Source organism: Gadus macrocephalus, chromosome 13 (genome assembly GCF_031168955.1).
Source record: "Gadus macrocephalus chromosome 13, ASM3116895v1".
NCBI classification, from domain to species: domain Eukaryota; kingdom Metazoa; phylum Chordata; class Actinopteri; order Gadiformes; family Gadidae; genus Gadus; species Gadus macrocephalus.
The window spans coordinates 10,803,315-10,814,581 of NC_082394.1; the positions used below are offsets into that span (position 1 = coordinate 10,803,315).

The 11,267-nt window shown below is 44.7% G+C and overlaps 1 protein-coding gene across 3 annotated transcripts in view; it reads left to right on the plus strand.

Annotated features, from left to right (window-relative positions):
* slc2a9l2 (solute carrier family 2 member 9, like 2) overlaps nt 1-10,586 on the plus strand; it is a 71,657-nt gene extending 61,071 nt beyond the window's left edge. For 2 of the 3 annotated variants that reach the window (XM_060070481.1, XM_060070482.1), the window contains 2 exons: nt 152-279; nt 9,583-10,586. In XM_060070481.1, coding sequence (XP_059926464.1) covers nt 152-279; nt 9,583-9,843 — 389 coding nt within the window. In that variant the 3' untranslated portion in view covers nt 9,844-10,586. The remainder of the gene's footprint in view (nt 1-151; nt 280-9,582) is intronic. The other variant, XR_009528825.1, reaches the window with a different exon arrangement.
* Nucleotides 10,587-11,267: the final 681 nt, after the last annotated feature.

The following is an 11,267-nucleotide window of genomic DNA, read 5'->3' on the forward strand; positions in this document are numbered from 1 at the left end:
ATATGTATTAGGGTTGATGTTGGAGGACAGCGATGACACAAGCAAGGTTTTAATTTGAATTGTTTTTCTTAGCATTTTAGTATTTTATTAATACAGAAAAAACATTGTGTGTGTGCCATGGCTGATGGTCTGGACCTGCCTCTTCTTCCAGGTGGGATTCCGTTCGTCCTGACCGGGGAGCTTTTTGAGCAGTCCTACCGGCCGGCTGCCTTCATGATTGCTGGTCTCGTAAATTGGTTATCCAATTTTGCTGTGGGCCTTTTGTTCCCGTTTATTCAAGTAAGTGTGACCGTGTGTTTGTTGTCTGCCTGCATGCTATTTCACTTTATTCCACTATTTAATGAGACAATGAGGCCCCGTCCACACGAAGCCGAAACGGGCGAAACCGTTACGGTTTCGATCTATCCGGTTTCGAAGTATCTCCATAAAGACGAAGCCAAGCGAAACCGGATAGATCTGTAGAAACGCTGTAGTAAACATTCCAGGCCCATAAGGGGCGCTGCTTCTGGTACACAAATCCAGAAGAAGAAGAGGCGAGCATGCGCATAAAGGCTGCCCCCCGAACCACTAACAACACAAACAAACAGCTCTTCTACGATGGCGAACTAGATTCTCAATAAATAATGGCTTAGCAACCCAACAAGGGACATGATATGCTGCAGAACGATTACAAGCTTGTAGTCCGCCATCATCTTTTTTGTTGTGATTTCTGAGACTCCGCGGGCTTAAGAGCCATTGGCTAGGAGGTCGAGGGGTGGGGCGATGATGTCATGGTTTGCGGTTTCAGTCGGTTTCAGGCGTCCACACGAAACCAAAACGAAACCGGATAGATTTGAAACCACCTCCGAGGGTGGTTTCAGAAGTTTGCGGTTTCGGTCAGCGGATTCGCCGGCTTCGTGTGGACGGAAGGCCGAACCGTACAAGACCTTTGCGGTTTCGCCATGAAATCGGCTTCGTGTGGACGGGGCCTGAGTGTGCCTATTTGTTCTTAATTCAGGGCTTCATTAGATTCATGAAGTTCGGTTTATTAACCAATTAATTTCAAGAGCATTTGAACTCAAATGATATTGGCCCTGACATGTCTCCATGTTTGGAAGGTGGAGTAATTTGCAAAAACAGCAGTGCCATCAAGGTTACCCTATTTGTTTTGGAAATTGAATCATTTCTATTACTCTGGGGGCCTGTTTGATCTCCAACAGAAACAGCCGTGTCCCTGAGCAGGGCAACACCACAACACATCCTATCATTGGACTCTGTCCTTTACCCTTATGTTCTGACTTTCCCTTTTCCATCATATCAGGTTTTTTTCTTAAGTCATTCTTATTGAACTCAGTTCCTGCTTTCGCCCCTCCTGACCCTCCTGTTTCACCCTATTCTCTTTAGTGACAAAAATCTTAATTTAATTGATCATATCATCCCTTTTTCAACAGTGTATTTTAACCATAACTAGATGGATGACATGTGCATGAGGTGTCAGCATCACCTTATAGTAAATATATGGGTTTCTTTTCCTGGTGGATTATTTTATTTATTTTCCGTCGGTCCATTACTTTTTGTAGCATGCATGACTGAGTCGCGGTCCCAACATATGTGCACATCTCATTAAGGTTAATACGGATGTAATGCAATATGTGATGTCGGGAAGTAGAGACATTTAGGGGAGCACGAAAAACCCTCCAATGGCTTGCTAAGCATGCGTGAAATACCATGTCCCTGCCTCACTAATAGGGTTCTCTGCTGGCTCTCCCCGTGCTCGGCTGGAAGATTAGCGTTATTTATGCCAACTCTTTGCTTCTAAATATAGGCACGGATCCCCCCTAGAGACTGTGCGGTGTGGCAATGAAGCCGAGTGTTTCTCTAGTCTCCCCTCCACGGCGGGAGGGGGGGAGGCGTTAACCCAGTTGGTAGCTGGACCTACTACCCTGTTGATGTCCTCCTGGAGCGGGGCTGCAAGCTGCATGGGGTCCTGTGCTGCCGTCTCCCATGTCACTGATGTGACAGTCTACTGGGCTGGGGCACCAAGCACGCTTGGGTTTGGGAGAGCCATGGAAGATGTGTTTTTGTGTGTCCCGGGGGGGGGGGGGGGGGGTATATAATATAATGAGGCACCTATTTGAGGAGATGCTGGAATTTTAAGTCCATCTCCAAAATAATACCTCCCATTGTTTATTTATACATATATTTCATCCCCCCGGGGATCACCAGAGCATCATGAATTGCAGTTACAAGCGTTGTATAAGCGCCCCCCACCTCAGTAGTAATTACTATAGCACATCAGGTAGTGCGTTTTTTGATGCTCTGTAATGCACTTTCAAGGGCAGAGTGATTGCTTTTTCTTTTGGTGATGTTATTCACATGAAAATCACATGGCGTCACAATATGGTCACACCACCACTCGATCTCAGCAAAGGAAGTTGGACTGGGGAAAAATGAACTTCGGACTTAAACGATTGTCCTTATTGTGCCTGAAGTTCAAGGTCATTGGCTATGGGAGACTAAGGTCAAACAAAAGATAAGGTGTCATCAAACCTTTGTACATTGTTTTCTCCACGTGTGTGTGTATGTGTATGCAACCCAGTCTCACGGAAATACGTGACACTGTCACGTCACGTAATTTAATCTATTCATTCGTGATCTGGGACAAGTAATTTCAATTTTTTTCGTGCCAAAAAGCACAAATTTCTAACTCATTCTAAAAAGAAGAGATGAAGCAGCCACCTTTTTTTCCGTAGCGGATTGCCTACAGAGCAGCGCACCTGCATTAAATATATCCGTCAATTGTCACAATTTCTCAGAATCAAAGGTGAAAGTAGAAACGGGTGGCCAAAAGCTGTCATATTGTTAGAAATTTGTGCTTTTTGACACGAAAAAAATTAAATTACGTGTCCCAGATGAACGAATGAATAGATTAAATGACGTGACAGTGTCACGTATTTCCGTGAGACTGGGTTGGTGTACGTGCGTGTGCGTGAACATGTGCGTGTGTGTGTGTGTGCGCTCACTCGTGTATGCATTTATTTGTGTGGTATCTGAGCATGTGTTTTGTTTGGGTTCCCCTCTGAAATCATTAGCATATTCATGGTGTATTTGAAGACTGCCGGATTCCTGTATTCATACTTCTTAAATTACTAATACTCCCTATGGAGTGAGATGCATTCTTCATGAATATTCGTATAAGCCCTGTCACCATGGTGTCTTCTGTGTGTCCTCCTTCATACTGCAGGAATATTCCCTCTTTAGAAGAGCAGTTCATTTTACCATTGATGTATGAAGCCCGTGTTCAAAACGCTTATATCCCTCCCGTTAGAGCGTCTATTGCATTGCAACGTAAGGAGTTTCCCTCCAATCCACCATTGACTCTGAATCCTCAGAGTCAATGGCCTCAGAGTTCCCAGTCTTTTTTAAATCGTCTGAACAGAAGCGAACAGAGCATGCTCGGATCGGTTGCTGTGTAATGAATGGCTGGCTATAATAATGAGGATTAGAGGCAGTTTGGTGGCATTGGGTTAATACACCATAGGGGAATTATAAACACTGCGAGCAGACTGTGTGTGGGCGGTGAGGGGTATTTATTTGAGCTCTATTGTGAGAAATCGGAAAAAAACACGAGAGATATACAAATATATATATAGTTCCTCCCATGATGTTTTCCTTACATTTTCCTCAACCATTCTTACCTCGATTATCTGCCAACGTCTGTGTGTCTATGTTTGTGTGTCTATGTTTGTGTGTGTGTTTGTGTGTCTATGTATGTGTGTGTGGGCATGGTCTTCAATCTCTTTGCTATTGATGGGGATTTAGTGGAACCTCGATCTTGCTCAGGTCCGGTCTTTCTCAGGTCTGAAAAGCAGGAGGAAGATAGATGTGCGTGTCGTTCAGCGTACACGCGTACAGCCATGGAAAGAGATAACCTTGTCCAAAACTCTACCTGATAAACGCACACAATTGTTATCCTCACCTAGCCTTTTTCACGCTGATGCCGATACATACACAGATATATATAATATATATATATATATATATATATATATATACACACATCAACAATCCACAACAAAGATGCAACGGCTTCAACAGAGGAGGGAAACATGTGTCTTTACTGTCCAGTGTGTCTTTATCGAACTGGGCTGCATTCATCATCATTACCCCTCACTCTCTCCAAAACGTTTCCTTGCCTCGTTTCTCTCTTCTGCGAGATGTGTCAATGCGTCATCCCCCCCCCCCCCCCCCCCCCACCCCTGACCACTCCAGAACGTGTGGCACAAAGTATCTTTCCAAGGACTTTCACTAATTAAATTGCCACGTTCCGTCGTTCCTGCACCTTGAAGCTCCCCTCCAATTCCGCGACTATATCTGAAACTTTGTGTAATTGCACACCCACATACATGCTCAGGTAAAGCTCTCGCTTTCGCTGTCTCTCTCTGGGTTTCTCAGATGTTCCTCTGTCTGCCAAGAATATGTATGAACCACTTATACCATATAAACATGGACGCTCTATAGAATAAGTGAATGAATTGACTGAAATGTCAAGTTAATATTTCATGCACTGAGTAATCTGAATCAAACTCTGAGCCATATCGTTCACCTCTGCGTGGTATTTATAAAGCATCATAAGGTAGTAAGCTTATAGATAATACAATTTGGAAACGCCTTTCAGGACACCCAAGGTCGCTTCAAGATAAAACAAATAGTAGAGAAAATATCAATAAAGGAGAACAATTATTAATTTATTTATCTTTATATTTATATCCATGCTAGTTGACTGAACAATTATCCCTCTTCTTGAATTTATATTGCTATATTTATATTTATTTATATTTATATTTACTGCACTTATTGTACCTCTATGCTGCTCTGATACTGTATAATTCATGTAAAAACTGCACTTTACTGCTCCTTTGCACTTCCGGTTGGTCACAAAACCTCATTTCGTTGTGTCATTTCGTTGCACAATGACAATAAAGTGAATCCAATCCAATCCAATCCAATTATCAATAATATATAAAGTCCTTATAGCCATATCATAGTCCATAGGCAAGTCTGAAGAGATAGGTTTTCATTTCCTTTTTAAACTGGGCAGTGGATTCACACTGCCTGATGTCATGTGAGTTCCACAGCTTTGGGGCTGTGTAGGAGAACGCTCTCTCTCCCATGGTGCTGAGGTTCATCGAGGGCACCTTGAGCACACCAGCTGAAGAGGATCGCAGCGAGCGGGAAGGCGTGTAGCTCTCCAGGAGGTCGCTGATCTAGTTGGGAGCAAGGTTATGCAGGGCCTCATATGTCTTATATTCTTCTAAGGATACCATAAAAAAGATAATGCTAGCCGTGTTACCTTGAATAATGCCCTACCCCCGTCCTGACATGCCTCACATCCAACATAGCGTTCCCAGTTTACATTTGATATCCAGGAAGTTAAAAGAAAACCTTCAATCCATCCAGCGTTCACGTCCGCGATAAACAAAATCATATTTGTCTGCAGTGAATACTTATTAGTAATTGTTTGTCCTCCTTAGAATTGTATGAGTATAGTTTTATAGAAGTCAAGGTCATGGTCCCTGCTATTTTCTATTGTTCTTCTGCCTTGACACTACCCTGTAACGTATGGATGCTTATCAAGTGATCCACAATATGGCTTTTGGAGATTGTATGCTTTCTTCGACACATTGACACATGCTATAGAAACTCTCATGAATGATCGTTGTTAGGCATATAATTATTCTTCCTCCATAACAACTCTGTCACTCAAGCTGTGACCTGACGTGGTAAAACAGAAAGAAGAAAGGAACCAATTGTTGAAGCAATCGGGCGCATCAATGGTGTGTGGTGCTCGGTTGTCATGAGACACGCTAGCTGAAAGCATACTTCCTTAAGCTGTGAGGCCTTATCGGTGTTCAGCTGCTATAATCATGCCAGGACTGTTAGCTGGCTGTCAGAAGGGTCCCTGCGCCACTAGGGTATGCGTAACCCGTATTTAAAAAATGTCAAGAAAACCGCACGAAACTAATGAGATATTTTCTATCACTCTCTCGTTTCCTGAAGACACCCGGTGTAATTGACTACAACCACGTCCCAAACCGGTGACGTTGCAAGGTGTGTGTGTGTGTGTGTGTGTGCGCATGTGTGTGTGTGTGTGCGCATGTGTGTGTGTGCGCATGTGTGTGTGTGTGTGTGTGTGTGTGTGTGTGTGTGTGTGTGTGTGTGTGTGCGTGTGCCAGCGAGCATGTGTGGAGGCGCACACTTTTGCACACACGTGCTCGGAACAAGTGCATACAACGACATAATGATGAGATGGATGGGTCCTTCCATTGGACGGCTGCACGCCGCTGTAGGTGGCACTTGATGTCCCTCTAGGACAAGTGGACAGAGACACGGGGTCTGCAATTCAACCAAATTGGCAATTAGAGGGCACACTTGAATCCATGTAAAAGGAGCAGTGGGAGTGGATTAACCTTAGAATGTGTAACCGCCACTTCCAGAGGCTTCCGTTCAAGGCATACTGTAGAAGGAATTGATTACGTAATTTGAAGATTGGTTAATGGCGTTCACCCACATTGAGTTGTGGGCTTTGAGGCCGACAACGCCACCACTGCTTTTGAGAGGACATCACCATGAAAGTAAGAAGTGGTTTTATTTTTCGCCTTTTCAATTCATCTCCCGAAACACACTAAGCATCCGGAAATAATGAAATACAGGTGAAATTGTTTGCCACCTTGTCACATCAAGAGAACATGGAGTATTGTTAGAATTACAAGCCCCAGTTTTCTTAGAGACAAGCCGTTCGGCTGAACATTGCAGACGTTCTAGTTTCTAGCTGCTTCCCCAGCCTAACCAAACTCATTACTGGAACAAAGGTCGTTCAGTGACAGTGGAAATCAGTCCACTTCAGAACTCAATCACATTTCTAAAATGTCGCTTTGCCTGCTTAATCGGCAGAACACAAATCCTTAGAGGGGTAATTTCCTGAAAGTTAGGGTTTGTCGTTGTAACGTGTGATGCTGCTTCTACTTTGCCAGACTGACTGAGGACCAATTATGGGTTAATTTTATTTGATATGGGGAATGAAAGCGGGTACAGTGTAATAATAAAGAAGGCACTTCCAGGTGTTGTGCCCACTTTCTGAATGCCTGTCTGTTTGTGCATCTCTGAAATTGAGAGATGTATTATGTTTGGAAACCATTATTCACATATGTAAATGTATGTGTTTGAATCCCCATCATGGCTTCCGTGTTTACCCGTCCTCGATTAATCCATCCGCTAAAGCCTGCAAACATATATTCTATATGGCATCCACACTGGAATCAGCCCGGTCCCGCATTGATTATATTACAGTCCTCACTCATCTCCTGTTAAGCAGCCCTCTGGCCACACAGTTTGTGCTCCAAAACACAGACACACACAGACGCACACACACACACACACGCACAAACGCACCCACTCACACACACACACACACACACACACATACACACGCACACCCACACACGCACATGCACATTTACACCCTACAAATCCCCCACATGCACACACACACACACATATATATATATATATATATATATATATATCGATATATATGTATGTATATATATAATCTAAGTACACGCACACACACACACACACACACACACACACACACACACACACACACACACACACACACACACACAGTTGTCCCATTGATGGTGAGTAAGAGTGACCCCAGAGTCCAGTGACCGTGACAAAGTGTTCCCTGGTGATGGCTTGTTCCTATTTGCACTTGGCCATCCTCTCTGTGCTCTTCACGGAGCTGCCAGAGCTGTTCTGCATTACGAACCGTTTCATTATCCCGCTTTTCCTCTGATCCCCTCTCCCTCTGTGTTGTTTCCCTCCTCGCTGTGTGGCTGCCATCAACACATTACCTCACATTTCCTCCATCACCTTTAAAGTGTAATGTGAACTAGTTACATGGGAGAAAAAAAACGAAAGAGGAGGAGAAACACAGTGTGTGTGTGTGTGTGTGTGTGTGTGTGTGTGTGTGTGTGTGTGTGTGTGTGTGTGTGTGTGTGTGTGTGTGTGTGTGCCAACAGATCAAAAGCTTAACCCTGCCTAAAAGCAGTGACTTTCTCATTTTCCTCAATCCAACATGATTGCATAATGTAGTAGATTAGTGGAGAAGGAGGCGTGCTTCCAAAGGCCCTGTCAACCCTGATTCATTATCAAGCAGGATTCCAACTGGCAAAGAAAGGCCAGGGAAGTTTTGTATTTTGTTGTAATTAAAGGCATTCTTCGCTACCTCTATGTACAGTGGAGCGTTGCATAACAAAGACAGCTTGCCACACACACACACACAGAAACACACGCACACACACACAAACACACACACACACACACACACACACACACACACACACACACACACACACTAGTTTCCATTATTGGACTGTGACACAATACATGGGGTCACCCTCCCATCCTCCCTCCCTCTGTGGCACCACCCCGACCATCTCTCTCTCTCTCTCTCTCTCTCTCTCTCTCTCTCTCTCTCTCTCTCTCTCTCTCTCTCTCTCTCTCTCTCTCTCTCTCTCTCTCTCTCTCTCTCTCTCTCTCTCTCTCTCTCTCTCTAAATCTCCATCTGGAGGTCATCTATCTGGGCATTTTTAAACATGGTCACTAATCTCTATGATTGGCATGGCAGGCTCCAATATTTGTCCTCCCACAAAAGAGGAACTCGTACGGGTATTTGTTGTCTTATTTAGGGGGAAAAGCTCATAACATGGATCTATTGCTACACTAGAAATGAGGCCACCTAACTCCTATATCTTTCTTTGATCGTGGTTCAAAGTGATTTCACAGAGAATTTGGAAGTGGCTGGTCCATCTTTTAGACAAATGCGTGTTTTTAAAGTGCACAGATTAGTAATTGACTGTGTTACTATAGTCATTTGAGGCTAACATTTGTTTGCTATTGATCCCCGGTTTAGCAACAAAATAATCATCCAGGCATTAGCTTTATAACAACTCTTTTGGATCTTCCAAAAAGTTGTTGGTTTTTGTTTACAAAAGAGTCCAACAAATCTTAAGGATCTTAAGGATTCAGTTGGAGATGCTTTACTTCTCTGAACTTGCCCCGGGAAGGGGATGAGAAGGAAGGGTTTCTGTGTGTGGAGAGGGAAGACCCAGTTATCATCAAAAGGACTCGGGGATGAAGGAAGGCGACGGATCAACAGAATAGACGCAAGCAGATTCCCCTTCCCTTGATGGCGGCTGCCGTTGTCATCCTGTATTTAAATGTCATCATTGAAGTCCTTACGGGATGTTACCTTAAGGATCACGATCACAATCTCCCTGCATGCTTACAGCAGTTCACCTTTATGGGTTTTGGGCTACGTCTTTATCACAGAGAAAATCTGTGTTTAGTTTAATGATAGCACAGGAATGGATCTATCTTGAGTCTGACTGTACCCCTGTGTGTGTGTGTGTGTGTGTGTGTGTGTGTGTGTGTGTGTGTGTGTGTGTGTGTGTGTGTGTGTGTGTGTGTGTGTGTGTGTGTGTGTGTGTGTGTGTGTGTGTGTGTGTGTGTGTGTTTCTTCTCCTTGTCTTCCAGGCTGCGCTGCAGACGTACGCCTTCCTGGTGTTTGCGGGTGTCTGCATCCTGGGCGCCGCGTACCTTTACACTGTGCTCCCCGAGACCAAGAACAAGACCTTTGTGGAAATCAGCCGAAGCTTCGCCAAGATCAACAAGGTGCCGGTCCAGAGTCCTGGAGACGCGCGGGAGCTGGAGCTGCAAGGGGAGCTGTCCCTCGCCATTCAGCCTGGACAGGGGTCCCCCAAAGGCAAAGTCACGGAGATGGAGAGCTCCTTCTAGCCTCAAGGAGCGATACGGCCTAACAGACTTTGACATGGTTCTAAAACATCTATTGTGGATGTGCAATGCACCGTAGGTCCTAATTTAACATTTTGTGTCAGTATTTTACTGTGGGCCGGCTGAACCTGATTCCTGTAGATGCTGCTTCGTCACGCGGAGACGTGGCTGCGGTACTCGCAGTGGGGTTCAGTCGGAGAGTATGTCGGCCAATCGCTCTATCCTCAGCCATAAGTATCAGATATTAGTTTGGTTCCCTAGATCAACAACCCAGGTGTTCTGTGCCAGAATAACTGCATTTTTGCAATTTTCCTATGCCAAGAAATCAGTATTTTAGTAAGACGACACACCAATTTCTTTGCCGGTCATCAGCCTCATAATTCCAGAATGCCGTGCGGTTTTGCAGGCTGAGGGCGGGACCATGATATGGTCCCGCCAGCTGCCCAGGAAAGGCTGCAGTCTAATAGTCTTATTTGCCTAGGAAGCTTCCTAAGTGGTAGCCATGATAGGAGCTGTTCAAATTCTCTAAACGCTAAGGAAATGTGCCTCCGTGCTTCTTTTCTTATCTCCTTCAGCTTAGGGTTCAATGGACCTACCCTTATGAAGGGAAAGGAGATAATGCTGTCCCACAATTCCTGCTGCAGCAATATTTAAAGCGATGACAAAGACAATTATTTTCATAAATCGTCTTTTATAAATGTACTATTGACAGAAGGTTGCCTCTTGATGGTGTGGGGGGGGGGGGGGGGGGGTTGCAAATTGCATTTCATTAATTAATGACTTTTTAGAAGCGTTGGGATATACAGCATGTTTGTATACAATTGATGTAATACATCATAAAAAAATAGACATAATAAACTAGTGCTTATATGATCCACCTTTGTAGAAATACTTTCATACCAAGTGCAAATTCAATGAAGTCAATGAAGTTACTGTTTCTATTTTCTAGGAACAGTGCTGACTCCAGTTGTGAGTTTGAGTGTTCTTTCCATCACAGTACAGGAATCCCCCTGATGAACTCTATCACTGTACAACCGCTTCTCTTCCCCCTGAAAAGGAAATGTCTTTCCATTCACACTGACCCGGCAGTGCGTACAAAAAAACGAACAAAACCTCGGCGGATAACCACTACTCACCCTGGCTCAGGAAGAGAGTCATTTTCTGGGGGATTATGATGCTAATACCTCTCTGTGTCGTCCCGGGGGGAGCGCAGCGGAACAAGCGACGCGGCGGCCTGAGGACAGCCAGTGCTGACGGCTGATGAGCTTTTCTGGAGATCCTCCAGAACGACAGGGGCGGCCAGACCCACCGGCCACCCAGATGGAAGGAGCCAGGGGAGGTTGGCTCAGAACAGAGGCTGACAAGAGTGGCATTGGATAGGGGTCACACAAACACAACCGCACACACCCACACACCCTACTGGAGGA